The sequence below is a fragment of the Desmodus rotundus genome, chromosome 4 (assembly GCF_022682495.2).
Source record: "Desmodus rotundus isolate HL8 chromosome 4, HLdesRot8A.1, whole genome shotgun sequence".
In the NCBI taxonomy this organism is placed as follows: Eukaryota; Metazoa; Chordata; class Mammalia; order Chiroptera; family Phyllostomidae; genus Desmodus; species Desmodus rotundus.
In genome coordinates, this window is record NC_071390.1 from 54,466,610 (window position 1) to 54,485,932 (window position 19,323).

Genomic DNA, 19,323 nt, shown 5'->3' on the forward strand with positions numbered 1-19,323 from the left:
GTATAATGCTGATTGCCCCTACACAAAGTGGCCCCAATGGACTCAGATTAGTTAGCGTTGGTTTATTTATTTTGTCAGGTGGTTTTGGTTTAGTTTTCAATCTATTTCCTTTTGGTGTCAATACAATAGCCATTGCAGTTCTGCCTTTTCCATGGTCAAGGATTAGGAAGTTAGAATCTTAAGGGTCTGCTTTGATGGGAGCCATAGTTTCCCAAATGAATACTCAAGGTCCCCTTCTGTAATATCTTGGTTTTGTGACATATCATTGGAGCTAAGAGGATAAAGAAAAAGGAACAAACCTTTACTGAATGTTGACTTCTCTCCAGCATTGTTCATGCTCTGCCTCAGAGAATTTAGATGGATGCAAGTGTGAACTTTAGATAATCAGTTTGCTATATTGCTGTATTTTTATGTTTTGCATGATGATTGTGTTAAACCAGGAATAGGAAGCTAGGTTTTGGGAAAGCAGAGTTAATATGGAAATGGTTTAAAGGAGTGGGGGCTGACCACCACATCGGTTCTTAGGATTCTGAATTCTCAGAGCCTTGTTCAAATAGCTGCTTATGATGTCTCCTTGTTATGATAACACTTCTTTGGACACCAGTGAGAACTTTGGCACTCTTCATGGAACTAGTAGGTGCTCAGGAGGTATTGGGTTCATTGTGACCCCTGCCCCCCAAATTCACATGTTGAAGTTCTAATCTCCAGCACATCCCAGTGTGACCTTATTTGGAAATAGGAGTGCTGTAGATGTAATTAGGTAAGTTAAAATGAGATTTTACTGGAGTAGGGTAGGCCCCTAATCCAGTATGACTGGTGTCCTTATAAAAATAATGCCATGTGAAGAGACAGATGCACCCACAGGGCAAATGCTAGGAGGAAGACCAGGAAGAAGGAAAGGGAGCAGGACTGGAACAGTGACTGTCACCCTGCACATTTCTTGAGTGCTTCCTTGTTTACCAAGAGCTCTCCCAAACTTTTATTTGCACATCCATGTTTGAAACCAGGATGAGGGGCTTCCCAATATTTAGTACTCTTTATTCCCCCCTCCACCCTGGTGCAGGCACATCACTTTAAGGGGAGAAAACCATGGGAGTCCAGTCAGATTCATCCATGGCCACTGGGTAAGAATTCCTTCCTGGCACCTGAGCTGTGCTGCCCACTTGGGACCCTGGTGCAGTGCCTGGGGATGGCCTGACAGCAGTGTGGCCTGCAGGTTCTCCTGGTTGTCCCTTCAGACCCCCACCAGTCTCTTTGTAACAGCAGGCATCCAAGAGAGCCTCTCAGCTGTTCAGAAAACCTCCAACTGAGAAAACTGAGTAGACCATAATGAGCATTTGTGTTACATATATTTACTTAACAATCCTGCCTCTGAGAAGGGACAACCTCGAGTCTTCTCACGGCTTCCTGTGTCTCTTTCCTTTTGCCATTCTTCCCTAATTTTATCTTTAGAAATGTTATTTTCAAAACTGCCTATGAACAAATATTTTCATGATCCTGTATTATAAACATTTCTGAGGCTCCTCTTGGGTATTTTTCATGGAAAGGAGGCAAGATAAGGGTTTGAATCTGCATCCAGGGAAAGTAGGTACTCAGCTATCACTATGGGAGATGCAAAGAGATATAACCCATTGGGCTGGAAGTCACTTAGCTTAATTAATTGTCAAAGAGAGAAGGGTAAGACACCAGGGACAATGGAAGAACAGACCTAGGCTGTGGACCAGTGTTGGAAGGAGTGTTCAAGTAGAAGCCTTCTGGGAGTTCAGTCCGGTCATAGTTGGACAGCCAAGTTTGGGACAGGCTGAGAAGTCTCTTCTAAGGAGGTAGGTTTAAGCTTTATCTTGAACTGTGGGTTTGATGCACAACAGCAGAGAGCAGGTGGAAGCTTTTCAAGTGAAGATAAAATGACCAGACAGGTTGCTCAGTCTTCCCACAGGTCTTGGTGGGTCCTTAGAAGATGAATAGGAATAAATCTAGAGGTCTGGCTTGAAAGCCAGGTCAAGATGGATCAAAAAGTTATCTTTGTCAAAAGCTTCAGGCCTATTCTTACCTATAGACAGCCCCTGGTGATCCCAAGTCATTAATCCACTGGAGGCCTCTCCTGACCTGAGTTCCCTTGCTTTGAAGTGCGCTGTCCTCTGCAGCACGAGGAAATAATTTGCTGCCTGCTTCAGTGAACCATCAGTAGAGCCAGCAGACCTAATGACATGTGAGAATATTAACCTCCTACCACGAAGAGCTGTGAATCTTGAGCGGCAGTCTATAATTCACCCTGGACTCCTGAGCCAGACCCTCTCTGGCTTTCTCTTTCACTCACTTTCTCACCCAGAGAGGAGAGACCTGCTCATAAAACTTTATATTCTTGAATAGTGTGAGCCTTGCTGAGCTGTTTAGTAATGAGTAACTTTCCTTTTGCAGTCATGGAAAAATGTATACCCTTGGAGAAAGGAGCTGGGGGGGGCATATTATTTTTAATGCTGCATTTTGTGTAGGATTCTTTCTCCTAATGCCGGCAACCTGCATGGTATTATGGAAGGTGACCATTAGAATGCTTGGATAACGAAACTTCTTTGTAATCCTGTACTTGGTGTTAAAAATCAAATAAAAATGGAGGGTAAGACACTAATCTCAGGACATTTGGATATTCGAAGGGATCCCAGAGATCTTTTAAGGTCACTTGAAGGCAGAGGAGCACTTGAACCCCATTGTGCTGTGGCTGTATATTTTTCACTCATTTCGTGGGCCCTTGGGGCCCTTGAAGACAGCATGATATCTTAACTATATTTTTTCTCCCAGGCCTGTCAAACTGTCTGACCCAAGAAAGGCCTCAAGCAAATAAATGTTAGTCAAAATGTGGAGCAAATCATCTGCTCCAACCCTAAGTCTTGCATATGAAACAAACCAAGATCCTCAAGGTAATTTTTTCATAGGCACAGCTAGTGTTTTCCTAGAACTATAGGGAGCCTTTTCCTCCTCTCTTCCTATGTGGTTATATGATGGCTGCTCTTGGCAGTAGAATGTCACTATGGTGTTTTCATGAGGAATGGGTTGTTCTAATGGAGATTATCTAGGAAACTCAGTGAAGCCACACGTAAAGGAAGGGCCAGAAGATTAAAGTTCAGGAGATAGTTTGGAAGTGGAGCATTAGCTGTGGAGGGTGATGTCCAAGGATGTGTAGGTGTGGCTGCCTGGCAAAGAGCACCTAGCAGGGTAGGAACTTCTTGTAAGAAAAGCTTGCTCATTAGGAGCAGACCTGTTTCATTCACTGTGGGCCTGGGTTGGGGGTGCTCAGAAAATATTGGGTTGGCCAAAAAGTGATCATTTAGTTTTTTCCATATGATGGCTCTACTAGTGCTTAGTTGTCTTTAACTTCATTTGAAACAATTTGCTAGATTGTATTGGAACAGCTGTCATATCAGTGTGCATTTTTTAAAAACTTATCAACTCTGACTAGTGTGGCTCAGTGGATTGAGTGTCGGCCTGTGAAGCAAGGGATCTCTGGTTTGATTCCCAGTCAGGGCACATGCCTGGGTTACAGGCCAGGACCCTGGTTGTGGGGGGCTGCAAAAGGCAACCACACATTATTGTTTCTCTCACTCTCTTTCTCCCTCCCTTCCCCTCTCTCTAAAAACAAATAAATATTTTTTAAAAACTTATGAAAATTGGTGAATTTCTGTGTAGCCATTTTAATATTGAAGATGGAGAAGATATGCAACATTTTTAACATATTATGCTTTATTACTTCAAGAAAGGTAAAAATACAATGAAATGCAGAAAAAGATTTGTGCAGTGTGTAGAGAAGGGGCTGTTGACTGATCAAATGTGTCAAAAGTGGTTTGAAAAGTTCCTTGGTACTCATGATATTTTGGTCAAATAATCCTTTGCTGTGGGGCCATTTTATGGATTGGAAGAATTTAATACCACCCCTGGCCTCTGCCCACCAGAAGCCAATTGGAGAAGATAGTCAACATACTCAAAATATCCAAATCAATAAAATTGGTAAAAATGAAAAATGAGTCTTTTATTTTACGGAAAGAACTAAACAGACTTTTTAGCCAACTCAGTATTTGCTTAAGGAGGAATAAATGAATGAATGAATGATCCATTCTATGCTTATTGGGATACTTATTTATCCAGCCAGTCCATTTAATTTTTATATTTCAAGTGTCTCTGCGCAGTACTGGGCACAGAGAGGGTTTTTAATGACTTACAGATGTAAAGAAGTAAAGCTTTCTTCCTCTGCTGATTTGACTCGTACAATGAATGGAAAAACCAATGGTGAGTTTCCACTCTGGGTATACGTAATTCTCAGCCTTTCTATTCTCTGCAAATCACTATCCTCTTCCTTCTGCCATTTTCTTCTTCTTCTTCTTAAAGTTAATTTTATTAAAACCAGTCAAATTAAAACTGCTCTGTCCAGAGCATCTCAAGTTCCATTCATTATGGTTTCTTATCTTGTCAGGCGATCGGCATGGGAAGGCAGCTTGGCTATTAGACACATACAAAGCCCATCACTTTCCTACCAATGGCTAATTCATCAAACATTTATCTTTTGCCCTCTGAGCACCGTGTCACTTTGCTTGTCACTCCTTAGTCTATGATGCTGTGAAAGTGAGAGAACATGGGGGCTGGAAGAGAATTTTTTTCTCCCCCAACTTTTCCCTTCCAGATCTTTGTTATTAATCAGATTTTATACTTGAGCCTTGGAATTCTCCCCCAAGCCTGCCCTCCAGACCCTACATATTTGGCCACATGAAGTTTGGGATGGCTTGCCATATTTACATTGAACATTTTTATTGAATGATGTCATGATTGAGGAAACAATAAAAGATCAGATTGGTTGGAAGTTTTTTTCTCCTATAACCCACTTTAGAGCAGAGAATGTTGAAAAGGAAGAAACTTGTAAAATGATTGAATCCAGCCTCCCCAATTTACAAAAGAGTAAAGAAGAGCCGAGAGCAGGGCAAAGACTTGATTGAAACATTGCAGGAAGGTAGTAACCAAGGTTCCCTGGTCATCCTTCACACAGAGGGTCTCCGAAGCTGACATTTCTCCATGTCTTCAGTTAATTCTGAATACATATTAGTATCTCTCTTGTAGCTTTAGCTACTTGCTTCCTTTTCTGAAGTAACCAGTTTCCTGTTTTGAAAATAAATATGCATTTTTTTGTTTTCAAAAAAAGTCTTTCAAATATCAACAATCCTTATATTTACCTAGGTTTGTTTTCACATACCTGATCTCATGTCAGCCCCATTCCATTGTCTGCAAAGTGTATGGGTTAGGGATGTTCCTGCACTTAGATGAGATAGATTAGAGAGTTAAACCTTAGAGGTGTTATTTTTCCAAGGTCTCCCAGCATGCCGGCACTTGAAAACAGAGCTCGTGTCCCCAGATTTAGTGTTCTTACTCTGTGTGTCTACGTACTGCATTTGTGTTTGGCTTCACTGAGTTGACAACATAGTCAACATCAGGACACCACATTCCTTGTGAAAATACCACCATGACGTTCTACCCCCCCAATGTGTCAATCAAATAACCAGAGGGGCAGACGAGGATGAAAGAACCTTCATTTAGCCCTGGGAAAATCTCTTATTTGTCACGCTGCACATCTGGAATTGTTTGATTTCTCCTCTTTGTCCCTACCACTGTTACTTCTGTTAGGTGTTGGTCCTCAGGGGCCAGAATGTGCCATTATGTGAAATGGAGTGCAAACCTGACAAAGTTGTTCTTTGAAAGGTTTTTCAAAGCACAGAGCTAGGGCTGTTTTGGAAGAAGAAAAATGGCTCCAATAGCAAGCCACTTTTGGAGGTCACAGTATCTCCCAGGGCCTTCTTTCCTGCAAGAGATATAAAGCTATCTTATAGTCTGGGACAGAAAACATGTTTTCACCTTTTTCATCCAATTGGGACCTCACAGAATCTGCAGTTGGCACATTTTGCTGGTTTTCCTGGCATGATTCCATTCCAGGGGGCCCTGCCCATGGGGAGCTGGTCTTTGGGCAAGTATTTGATTAGGGCCCTTCTGGGTCCCTAGGGCCTTGAGGCCCAGCCATGTAAATGTCTCCTTTTCTGGTCGGTTTGCAATGAGTAGACACCATCTGTTGAATTAAAAATTCCCTTTATGGAGGGTGGTGAAAGGCTCATGTGGAAGAGACACTGTTATCTTTCAAGCAAACAGTTCATGAGGTTGAAGAACCGTGTTCTTGGCCCAACATATGTTTGCCCAATGGCTGTGGGAGCCTCCCCCCACAGGCGCTGAATTCTGCCCCATGGCGACATGCACACATACCGCGGCTGCAGCACACCATGTCCGCTCCCTTACATCTCCCCAGTAAAGAAAACCTCCATTTATAGAACCCACCAAACAAACTCGCTCTTTAGACTCTTAAAAACAAACAAGATCCTGAGGCCACAGGCTCCATGCATACATGTGTGGTTTTGTAAAATCTCAAGCCGTGAATCAAAATACTTTTAGAGACATAGTCAAAGCCCAGAACCAAGCCCTGTTACCAGGGTGGGAAAAATGCAGGAAAGATTCACTGAAAGGACAGAGGACAGCCAGATGGGCAGAGTGATGGGAGCGAGATGTGGAGGCATCTAGTGTTTTTAAAAGGAAGGGTACCTGGTTTTCCACCTCTGTCCTTAAGGACTCATTTGCTGAAATAACTCTAGGACAAACACAGGAGGGTGGGCAGAAAAGTGACCACCACAGACCTCATTTTTTTTTTGAGAGCCCATCTTGCTCACATTACTTAATAATGTACTGTCCTGTGTGATTCTCCCTTACTTCAAGTCCAACTTTCTTCTTTCTTCCCATAGATGAGAAACCCATTGGGAGCAGATGCCATAATTTAGGCATCTTTTGTATCCCCAGAACCTGCCATACTGGAAGTGGATATCACATACATGCTTTCTGGTGCTGAATAAGCTTTTTTTGAATGTCAATTACTTGATTGCCATGATCGAGTCATTCTTCTTATATTCCTTCACCACCAAATTTGGCATAAATATAAGTAGATACTCAAAAGATTAGAATTCAATTGAATTGAGACTTAATTCAAGCCCATCTCCTCTTTGCAGCTTTCTCTAACCTTCCCACTTCTCAGAGTAGTGCTTATCATCCCAATCTAACCTATTAATTACCTTGCATTATCTGGTAACCACTTTCCTGTCTGTATCTATTACTTAACAGTAGAGGATCATGCCACCATCATCTTTGTAGCTCCTGAGACTAGTGAAGGACTGGGCACAGATTTGGCACTCAACACATTTTTGCAAATGAATGAATGAATAAGCAATAGAGGTACATGCCAAGGGGACCATTAGCTGATACATTTCAACCCAGCTCTATCTAACGAATACGTAACCTCATGAGGACTGCATTAAAAAGAAACTGTAATAACTAGTTCTTCAGGGGATTGTTCTAGGAGGGATAGGAAGGGAGTATAGATCAAAAGGCAAAATAATTGGAAGGCCATCTAAGTTGATCAGTAAAATTGAGAACGTATTATGAATGGATTACAAAGCTACACATACTATTTGGATAAAGGATGTGACACTGGTGGATTTCCATTTCTATGCCTCAGCTAGGAATTATTTACAGGTAGTTTAGCATCATGGAGTTGAGGGAACACTGCACCGTGTACCCAAATGTTCTAGATACGGCTTGGTCACTATGTATGGTTTCAGGTAAGCCACTTTACTTCTCAGAGCATTAGTCACCTTCTGTTAAGGGGAAAATGGGGCACCCTAAAATTTTCCTAGAACCCAAAGTCTATTAGTTTCCAAAGAAGTCTGTAATAGAGCGTATTTCACAAGAATAGAGTAGTGGCTTTGACATTTAGTTTACAGACTATAACAGACCAGTGTGTTGTCATGTTCCATTTTAATTATGGGGATGTTCCCATAGTTGGAAGAGCATTAAAGAGGACTTGCACAGTCCCAGCTAGAAGATCAGACCAAGGTGCAGAGTTTAGTGTGCTGGGGAATGACAGAGCCCGAACTCTCTGCTGCCCTCTCTCCACCAGGCTGAGTTATAAGGGACCCTTCTGGCAGGGAAAAAGCAGCTCTTGGCAGCCCTTCTAAACTGTGGTTATAGGAAGGAGCTCCAGTGAGATAAACACAGTATCTGGGTAGAATATTAGAGGTCACTGAATCTTCTCCTCTATGCAGAAATTCTCTCTAGATCTGGGGTGTCAAACTCATTTTCACCGGGGGCCACATCAGCCTCGAGGTTGCCTTCAAAGAGCTGAATGTAATTTTAGGACTGTATAAATGTAACTATTCCTTAACAGTTAAGTGAGAGTTCGGCGCTGCTACCAGGTACAAACAAGGTGACAGGCCTCATAAAACAAGCTGGAGGGCCGGATTCAGCCTGCGGGCCTTGTGTTTGCCACCTGTGATCTAGATATTCTCCATGACTTTAGTATCTGACCCAATACATACAGTGGTACATAAGGCAGCTCAGTCCTTTGGTGAATAGTCTTCTATTTTTGCAAGCTTAAAAAAATTAACTCAAGACGTCTTCTCCCAAGTTACATGATTTTCTTCCGATTTGTTTATCATACTACATTCTGGAATGCCATAGACTTAGTACTTTGAAACAACTAAGCCTCCTCTGCTCCTGGTAATCTTGAGTGTCTCAATCACAGTTTTCTATACCCTGACCACCTGGTTGTTCTCCATGTATGGTGTTTCTGAGTGCTGATGCCCCTTTGAGTCTGGCAATCAGAATTGAAACAAAGCTCCAGGTAGAGTTACTTAGGGGCCAGCAGAATGGATGACAATCAGATTAGCAGCCCCATTATGATGGTTTATACTAAGCCAGGGGTGCCAAACTCATTTACACAGGGGGCCACACCAGCCTCATGGTTGCCTTCAAAGGGCCAAATGTAATGTCAATGTCTTAACAGTTAAGGAGTAGTCACATTTATACAGTCCTAAAATTATTTCGGCCCTTTGAAGGCAACTGCAAGGCTGATGTGGCCCCTGGTGAAAATGAGTTTGACACCCCTGTACTAAGCCCTCCTTACACCCACTGCTCTTTATTCAAGGCTCATTCATCTCATGTTTGGGAAGTTGTCTTGTTTTCCTTAAAAGTAATATCTGCTGAAGTTTTTCATTATTATAAAATACTTATTCGTGATAGAAAATCTAGCAACTAGTGAAACCTGTAAAAGAGAAAAAGAACCTATAAACCCATTACGCAGGTGTTAGAGGTATATATCTTGGGTATATCAATGTATTGATCAATTGTAGATAAATATGTAGATATGTATGTTCATGTACACCTTGAAGGGTGTTTGTGTATGTATGTGCAGAATCATCATATAGTTCCTATGTACAAAATTGTGCATCTTGACTGAAGTGTATAAACTAGAAATAACAAAGACTAGTTTAATGATTTTTAACCACCAACATGGAAAACATGATACAAATTAAAATTTGTGTGGAGAATGGAGGGTATCACACAGATGCCTTTCAATTTCCCTGCATGAGATCTTAGTGTGGATACTCAAGTGTGTGTATTATAACTTAATTTTAGGTGCTTAGATTCCATGACAGTATTACTGGATCAGTAGATACCTAGCTATGCTGCCATTTTTAATTGCCATGTGGCATTTCATTATACAGCTATTCAATCATTCCTCCATCACTCAGAATTTAGGCCTATTTACAATTCACTTTAAATAATGTTGTAGTGAACATACTTAAATATGCACATTTCTTTGATATTTACTGAATAAATTCTTAGAATTACTAGATTAAAAAGGTGATCATTTTTAAGGCTTTTAATTAAATTGTCATCCAAAATGGTTATAACAGTTTCACTCCCCATTAATGTTGTATTAGTCTATTACCTTGAACTTTTAACAAGACTATGTTAAGATTTAAGAAAATAGTGTATTTTCTATCTTGTTTAATCTGAATATTTTCAATCCCCAGTGAAGCTGAAATTTTACCCATTTCCATTATTGACCCTTTTCGTTCCTTGTATATTTTCTGTCCATGTCTCTTGTTCATTTTTCTTAGGGTTTTCAAGTTTTCCTTAATTATTTTTAAAAGCTCTTTTCATATTAAGGATGTTAAACCTTAGACTATCAGAGAGATTGCAATTATTTTCACCAATTTTTATTTGCCTTTTAATTTTTTCTTTAAATTGGTGCTTTCAGGTAGTTGAACTTTAAGTCTATGTTTAAGTGTTTACATTAGACACTCTGAAACATCATCTTGTTGGGCTGAAACAATGGGTTGATCCATCGGTATCACTTGGGATCCCCTGTATCCTTCTGAGTATCTTTCTAGGGTCTTGGCTTCCATACCTGTAGAGAACATGGCCTTATCAAGTTATTGGAAAAAAACCAAAGTCCCCAGAACCTTCCCTCAGAGCAAGCTGAGCCATTCATTAATATTCTTCAGGCACGCCTTCACCAGGTGGCTCAGTTGGTTGGAGCATCGTCCTGTACACCAAAAAGCTTGTGGGTTCTATCACTGCTTAGGGCACATCCCTAGGCTGCAGGTTTGGTCCATGGTCGGCACCCGCACAGTCGGCATGGTCGACAACTGCTCCATGTTTCTTCTCTTTCACATCAGTGCTTCTCTCTCTCCCTTCTTCTCTCTCTAAAAAACCAATAAAAACATATCCTTGAATGAAGATTTTTTAAAAAATATATATTTTTCAGGTTTATTTTTGGACCAGTTATGACCCTACGTAGAGTTGTTATTTTCTAGCCCATTTTTTTGCTCTCCTGTCATAAGAATATATCATCAGAAGCCTTTTCAAGCCATTTGGAAATCTGGATACAATATACATCTTTATTCCTTGTCAACTATTCACATTAATATCTAGTCTCACAGAACCTGTCCTTAATGCAAAGAAACTGCCGGTTTGAGAATCTATGCTATATTAAATTGATATCTGTACTACCTCATTCTACAAAGGATTTGAGCTAGCCTATTAGAATTAATAAAACAAAACCAATATATTTATTTATAGATAAATAAAATATCAAAGCTATAAAAAAACATAAGCCTCAACAGGGAAGTTAAAAAGCAGATATAGAGACCTTTTTACAGTTGGGTCATAGTTTGGCTCTGAGCTTACTGGAAGCAAAAGCAAAAAGGGTAAATGATCAGATACATGATTTACATTGCCCTGGGGCAAGCAAATACCAGTTCCTCAGAAGTATACTCTGACCACAATTTCCTGTAGACAAGTTTATAAACTTATGAATCCAAAGTATCAAAAATATCACCTACCTTTTCAAATCACTGGAATTACAAGTTCCCATTTCTGGGCTTCTTGCTCCTTACTCATTCTCTGTGATTCCTTAGAACTGTACTTAATAGTTTTCTTAGCATTATTAGGTATGGTGCATGATGGCTTCAGACTTGATGCTACTTAAAGTTAACAAATACCTGGCTTACTACCTTAGATTTTTGAATGGTCTTGGATTCAGATCTCTTATGCCAGTGTTCAGTTTTATTCTCTGTAGCTCAGGGATCATCCATCCTGACAGGGCACGATGGGGCTTTGGGGGTGACTTTGACAAATTCCGTGTGATACACTGTCAGTGTACTCTGTGCTAGTATCCACTGTCTTACATCCCTCAAGCCTTGTCTGTATTCTTCTATTTTTAACAGACACTTTTACGCACTATTGATATTGTTACATTAGATAATTATTTGTATATATATCCCTGGCTGTGACCTGAATGACAGAAAACTTTACAGAAAATATACAGAGCCAACTATACATATAGTATACTATGTGGTAATGTGCTATAGTATATTACTATATATAGTGTCTTACTACCATATGAATAGCCTTTCTAAAAATGTCTGTACTGCCTGGGTCATTTTCTGGAACATGGGCAGTCGTATTACAACTCTCCTTTCTTCTGCTTCCCACAGACGTGGTTCCCTGTTGCCTATCCTGTCCTGAATCTGGGGTCATGGCCTCTTTCATAAGTCAATTTGTAAACATTTCCCAAGGGCCACTCTATGCCAGGCACAGTACTTGGCATGGTACAGGGTATAAGAGGGGCACAAGTTACTGTATTTTCTCTCAAGGTAATGTTTAAATAACTTAACCACTGAATTGACCAATTAGGTCCTGGCTATAGCAGGGTCCTTGGAGCACCTGTAATGTGGGGGTATTAACCACTTAGTTGCTGAGTTGTGGAAAGGTCTGGGGGCTCCTGGGAATGGCCAGGGCAACAGAGAGAGGGGCACCCCAGGTATTCAGAGCTGCAATGATTTACCAGCTGGTAAGGATCTCTGTTTAAATAGTTTGATAATCGGAACTGGTGGGTGGGTGCTGGCCGCAGGGTAAGGAAAGGGAGGCATTCTGGTCTCAGAAAGAATGCGGACCGAGGATTGCCCTTGCAGCCCCTGGCCACTCACCCTGAGGCCTGCTCTTTGCCCTGCTCTGGGGATTCTGTTGGTGGCTTTTCTCAGCATCTGACAAGGTTTGTGGCTGAGAAGTAGTCAGTTGGCAAAGAGGTCCTGAGCCCCCACTGACATTTGGCACTTTCCAGGTCTTATGGGGGTTACACTGAGATTCTCTTGTGTTGGGAGCTGGGCAGACAGAAGTCATCCAGAAGGACCCCTGTGACTGTACAGGACTAGCCAGTGTGGTAGACAGCAGACATATAGGTTAGGTCCTCTAGAATTTCCATGGCCACCCTATTTTCTCAGTTAAAAATATGTATGTGAATACTTAGGTGAATGCAGTGGAGGAAATAGGTAAAGATCTTATCTTCTGAATTGGTTTGAGAATATTCTAACCTTTGTTTCTGGATTTGAGGCCAACTGTGGAGACATGCATCTTTCTTAGGGTCTGTGGTTAACAGTCTCCCTGTTCCCTGTCCCCGTCATACCAGGCAGAAATATTATTTCTGGTGTAGGCTGGGAGCTGAGGACAGAGGGATCTAATTCTTACCACAGCACATACCCCAGAATAAAGTTGGCAGTTCCTGTACCAGGGGCTCTGGAGGTGTCCTCTATATTCTAGTCAGGTAAGGGGCAAGAAGGCCTAATAGCTGCATATGAGCAGCTCCCCTGCCCCAGTTCTCCCAGCCCTGCTCTGGTTCTGGTCCTGGCCTTCTCTTTCCCCATTCTGACAAGTTGCTAACTTTTGGAAAAACGATGAAGGCCACTGAGTATGTGCCCACCAGGAGCAAAAGGGGTTGGGGTTCAAGGGATAGCCCTTTTGTGGACCTGCTGCCCTGCCCACGGCTGCTCACAGCCACTGGCCTAGCTTGGAAAAGGAGACTGTCTGTTTGGTGCCACTGTTTTTACAAGCTAATGAGGGCAGAGTGTGAGCCACGGGCAATGATGCTGGGATATTAACTGTGACAGGAAGCTTGATCATAATTATCTTAACGAGGATAGGGTTAATTACAGTGGAAACTTAAAAGTTCTCTGTGTCTGAATCCACTGGAGCTGAATGCGTTGTGATGTTTTGTCATTTTGATATGACTTTGGAAAAGGCACTGGGACTCTCCCAGCAGCCGCAGCAGCTCCTGGGGGAGCCCAGCCAGAGCCCTGCACGTGAGTAACTGAGATGGTACCTGTGGGTGAGATAATGGGCAGCTTTCCTGCTGGTGCAGTGGGAGGCACACAGCTTGCAATGCGCTTCCGAGGTGCTGATTAGGTTTCCAGAGCAAACCACCTGCCACACCGAGTGGAGCAGACCGCACACTGGTCTCCCTGCCTCCCCTTGGCATGTCTTGACTGGGCTGGGAGGATCTCTCTCCAGCTGGCTGTGCTGAAGGAGCAGCTGAAGTCTTGTCCTCCCCCTCCAGCCCCTGACCACAGCACACATACCTGCCTCTCCCTCCCAGCCCACCCCTCAGATACCTGCAGACACTGCCAACCAAGCTGGTGAGTAACCCCCGAGTGTAGTCGCCCCTTCCACAGGACTCATGGGACTGGGGTACCTCTTGCTGTCCGCACACAAGGTTAGAGCAGAGAAATTACAGCCCTGTCACCTTTTCCTTGTAGCTACCATAGCTGTCCCATTAAGCAGCACAGAACGTGTGGCTCCTCAAAGCCTCTTTGCTTTGTCATTTCATTTAACAGCACATATCTATTTGCAGGCATTTTGAATGTAGGGGTATGAACTTAAAGATTGATGCGAATAATTTCTTTCCCTTTCCTTCCAGGAAAACAGCAATAATGACAACAAAACAGTAAACTTTTTTAAAGTAAAAAAGAAAACCATCTTCCAGGTTTTGGTTTATTGGCCTCCACATGCTAGTTGAGCCCCAGAAATGCTGTCTTCTCCACTTTTACCCTTCAGTAATCTCTTTGCCTCCTGTCCCCAATCCCTCAGCTCTGAATCTAGCTGATTAAATCACCAAGGGCATACCACACTGATGACATGAAGACAGGGATTTATAATTAGCAGCCCCCCTCCCCACCATGTAACATTGTTTCCTTTTAACTGAGCAGCTAATAACATTAAATGGCAAAAGGAATCTCAATACCAGACAGGTGATGGGGGATTGGAGCTGAGCTTCCCATCTCCTCTCTGAAGTCTCTCTCCACAAGCCAGTCTTGGGCTCTGCCTGGAGCCTCCTCAGGAGAGAAAGGCGGTCTCTGTGGGCACTCCCTCTAGTGTTACCGGCTTTGTCCCTTTTCATGCTATGTCATTTTGTTTTATGCCTCCCCTGAAGCACTCTTGGAAGGGAGCTTTCTTCTCCTTGCCAGTTGCCAACTGTTTGCTGATTCTCATGATATGAGTATTTGCATAACATAACTCGAGAACAATGTGCATTTGGATGCTGCCTCTGACCAGAACCCAACTGATGTTTGTGCACAAAGGACTTATTAGCCATCCATAAGGTGCCCTGACGGGAGGTGGGAAGTAGCCTCAACTCCCCTTGTGGTAAACAGAGCCTAGTTCTGAAAAGCACTTTTGGATCCTCACTCATTAACCCCGTGGAAGAAGGGACACTGGGAAAGGTCGGTCTCCCTGCAGAAGGCAGACTTACTGCACACCTTTGTGCATTTGTTTATCTGCCCACCCTCTGCATCCTGAACAGCCCCGCCACATAAGTCAGGGCTTCCAGAAGAATCAGTGAATGAAAGGAGGAAGAAAAAAGGAAGAAACAGAAGTTGTCGATCTTCTTTCACTTATTCTCCATAAGATACAACGAGCTGGAATCAACTCAGAACAAAGCTGTTCAGATGGGCTATTGTTCCCAAATTCACACAGCAAGTAATTAGTGGAGCTGATGCAAAATTCCAGACCTCCCTGAGTAAGGTATATAAGTCACCTTTTCCTCCCTGAAACGTGAAGAAGATGAGAAAGGAGGAAGAAGAAATGAGACTTAATGACCCCACTGACCCTAAACCCGAAATGTATTTGGTCGTGCCTTCCTGCTGCAGAGCAGGTAGTGTTGGCTGTAGGAGGATGCATGGTGTGGGTGCTGGGCCCTGGTGGGACCCTCTGAGGATCAGGCAGAAATGGGACATGCTGGCGGAGCTCTGGGCCCAGTAGAGTCTGGAGATTTAATCAAATATTCACAATGCGTAACTCACCTCCCAAGTACTGTCTCAGTTTTGGAGTCCTCTTGGCTGAGGTCCCACAGGGAGATGCAGATGCCTCGAGAAAGTTCTTGTGCTGAAGTTCACACCCACACCAGATGCACAGGCATTGCCCACGTGGGCAGGTGGGTCTGTCGTGTACATGCTATCAGTAAGTGAATAAATAGTGTAGACAACACCTCCCTGATTTGTCACATTTTATAGCCCAGCCAGGAAATCCCACGTGAGTCCACCCTCTGGTTGACACTGGAGCTTAGCTGTCAGCCTATGCAAGCTCAGCATAGCTCTTGGGTCTGGCAGGTGACTGAGCTGGAAGTATGTGTGTCTGTGTATGTCCCTCCACCGGGTGGCTGTCTTTAATTAATGTCTGTGAGCACCATGGCCAGCACAGGCATACCACTGCCCCTCACCACCTCCACCCCCAATACTCCACAGCCCACATTAAGAGTTAACTTTCAGCTAAGCGCATAAACAAGGCTATTTCTCCTTTTCTGATATTTTCTCTCCTGAGCTAGGTACCTAATTCCTTCGGATGCCTGTTTATTTACTGCCTTGACATCTACATTGCTGCACTCGATACTTCCTTCAAAAATAAAGTGAGAAATTCACTTTCCATAAATTAAAAGAGTAAATTCAAGCCGGGAGCATTGAAATAGAAATTTCCCCAATGCTATCCCCTTCCCTACCTCCTACCTCTGCTCTCCAAAGAACAAGAGGTCTTGAAAGAAAAAGAAACAGCCCTCTCAGACCAGAGTGATTATGTGCTTCCTAGATGCCTTGCCTTTGGGGGCAGCCACAGGGACACTGGGCAGAAGCAAATTAAGTGATTAGTGAAGAAAAAAAGCAGAGAAAAAAGAGTCAAAGGCAGTGAATGAAGAGAAAGGATGCCTTCCTTGCTGTTTCCTATAACTGTGCAAAGGAGAACCGCTAAGAAATGATACTTGAAGTTATATTTATTATTGTAAGAGGGGTATGATATTTCTGGGCAGGAATGATGGATGACAACTTAAATTTGTGTCCAGGGAATGAAGGTGAACTGTGACAGAGTTATTTATCTTGGGAATGGAGGTTAGGGTCAGCCCAGGCTGGGTGCCTGAAGGCACAAGACATTGACAAATTTATCCTGCAGGCCGTATCTGAAGCCCTTTGTTTTGGATCCTGGCTACTCACTAAGTGACCCTCATCCTTCATGTTGGCAATGCGTGAAGGATGCGGTGAGTGCCAGCAGCCCCTTCTCTCCCACTGCCCCCACCCCCGCCCCGGCTCCTGCTACTAATTCTTGTCATTCACTTTGCTGACAGGCACCAAGCCCAAACTATTCCCAGTCCTGAAAGGGAAGGTTAAAATATTTATTTCGGCTCATAATGGCCTCCCTGATTTAGTGCAGGATCATTTTTCCTGTTGCCTTTGTCATTGCAGGTCACTGGAAGGACTGAGCGCGTTCGGGAGCCTGGAGGAACTCATCTTGGACAACAATCTGCTCGGGAACGACCTCGTGTTGCCAGGGTTACCCAGGCTCCATACCTTAACCCTCAACAAGAACCAAATATCCTTGACTCTTCCTGCTGCCCCCACTCCCCGCCCAGCCCCACAGTGGTCCCCTCCTGCTCGCCAGCTCTCCTCCCCTGCCCCACACAAATACCTGCAAAATGTCAAATGAGTTTTATGCGTCAGCTAAATTAAAGTATGTGAAATACAGTCCATGGGCAGACAAAGCGTTCTGTCTGCTGGCACTCGGGACACTTCAGAGTAATTTATTATAGGTCATTCATAAATGAAATGCACCATTATATCTTCCTGTTGCTCCATTTTAGTGTAGAGATCTAAGTTATGGCTGTGAAGAAATCTTTTTAATAGATAAAAATAGAGAAAGAAAATAATGTCACTGCTGCCAAGAAGGCGAATCCAGGTTCTGTTTGCTTGGGCTTGTGTGGGAGGGCGGCCTCTGGTGGGCAGTAGAGGGTAATGCTGCCGAGCAAACTTGGCCTTCACAGAGGTTTCTGGAAGGCACTGTTGAAGGCATTGGCAACAGTTCTGGTGAAGGAGACAGGGGAAGGGGCTAAGGTGGATAATAAGTGTGAAGCCCAGATCTGTCTTTGTTTTTCATCATGTTTATCACAGGAGGGTGACAAGAGAGGCCTATGATAGTCAATCTAGTATGTGGCCTCTTCTTAAGTTGGTGAGATGAGACTCAGACCAATTGCTCTGGATTCCAAGTGAGGCTGAGAATGAAATCAGAATCCTTCTGCAGTATAAGGCATATAGCTCCTCCGATATTAGAGTTGTGGATCTCCATCAATGCCAGCTCCACGATGCAGGGAGTTTTGTCAGTATGGTTAACTCCCGTGTCCATACCTAGAATAATGCCTGGCACAGAGTTGAGGTTCAGTGAGTGTAGGATAAGTGAATGAATCATTATCATCAGCTGTTCTTTACTGAGCATTCCTGTGGACCAGGCCCTGTGCTGAGTAACTTTAAGTATATTACAGGATGGGGGAAAAGTAGGTTTACAGTTGTGAGTACATGAAATACAAAGTTTATTCTTGTGTTATTTATTATTATATTATTTTTCCATACAAACAACTATAAACCTAGTTTTTCCCCACCCTGTATTTTTAATTCTTATCAAACCCCACGAGAAGGGTGTAGTTACTTCTTTCACCTAGATGGGAAAGCCAGACGTTTAATGAGATGCTAGGTCCCAAATTCAATCTCAATTGTGGCTGTATCCAAAGTTCTCTCCATTCTACTGGATTGCTTCAGACTTGAAGTTCAGGCCCCTGGAGTGGTTTAATCAGTTGTTCATGATCACATAGTAAGTTAGAAATAGAAAAGGGATCAGGGCATTTTCCCCTAGACTATGATATAAAACCAGATGCATATGTTAAGTTTAATATAATATGCACATATGCATATGTCAGCAATTAATAATGGTTTGCAAAATCATTTATTGTTTACCCTTCAGTCATAAGTTTACACATTCTTTATTCTGTAAAATGTACTACTTGTAGTCATTATTAATGGCACTTTAATAGAAAAAGGAGAAGGCCTATAAGTAAATACAGTCTTTATGATAATGAAATGCCGATGAAATTTTTTCCTTTCATATCCTTTGGTCAACTAAGTTTTCTAGTCATTGTTTCAAAAGTGTTACAGTTACTGTGTCTCATGGCTTCCTTGGCTGTCTTAGGTGACCAATTGGAAAATATTCTCAAAGCAACCAAGAATAGAAGGATTATAAGATGAGTTAGGATGCCATGGTTCCTCCCTTGGGCCACAATGCTCATATCCTCTGCCCCACATCAGTGTAGAGAATTAGAGTTCTTGAACATGTGTTCATGAGTCAGCTTAATCATGCTTAGCTGTGAGGCCTTGGACAGGTCATCCTCTAAGGGCTTCTGTTTATAATTTTTACAGGAATAAATTGGATTGGATGATGGTTTAACTCTCAGTATCGCTATCACCAGAGATTATCAGGCTTCTTGGCTCTACAATGCTTAAAGATTTTTTTCATCTTTGGTTGAGTCCTTTTCCTGCCTCATGCTTCAACTTCTCCAACTTACAGCAATAATGCTGAGGGAGTAATGACAATGGCCTGGAAGGGAGTGGAGCAGAAGGCTGACCATTCTGTCACTGTGGTGCTGTATGGTACTTCTTTATCAGTACATACAAAGGTCATAGCTGGCTCCCTTGGGATGCACCACAGCTTGCTCTATCTCCTCTGGGCCTTCAGTATGATCATGCACGTTGACTTACTTTCCCCTATACT

At 42.8% G+C, this 19,323-nt stretch overlaps 1 protein-coding gene across 1 annotated transcript in view; it reads left to right on the top strand.

Moving 5' to 3' along the window:
* LRMDA (leucine rich melanocyte differentiation associated) overlaps positions 1–19,323 on the top strand; it is a 736,140-nt gene that overhangs the window by 227,975 nt on the left and 488,842 nt on the right. Inside the window, exon 2 of the mRNA XM_053922690.2 lies at positions 16,974–17,100. Within this exon, the coding sequence (XP_053778665.1) occupies positions 16,974–17,100 (127 nt within the window). The remainder of the gene's footprint in view (positions 1–16,973; positions 17,101–19,323) is intronic.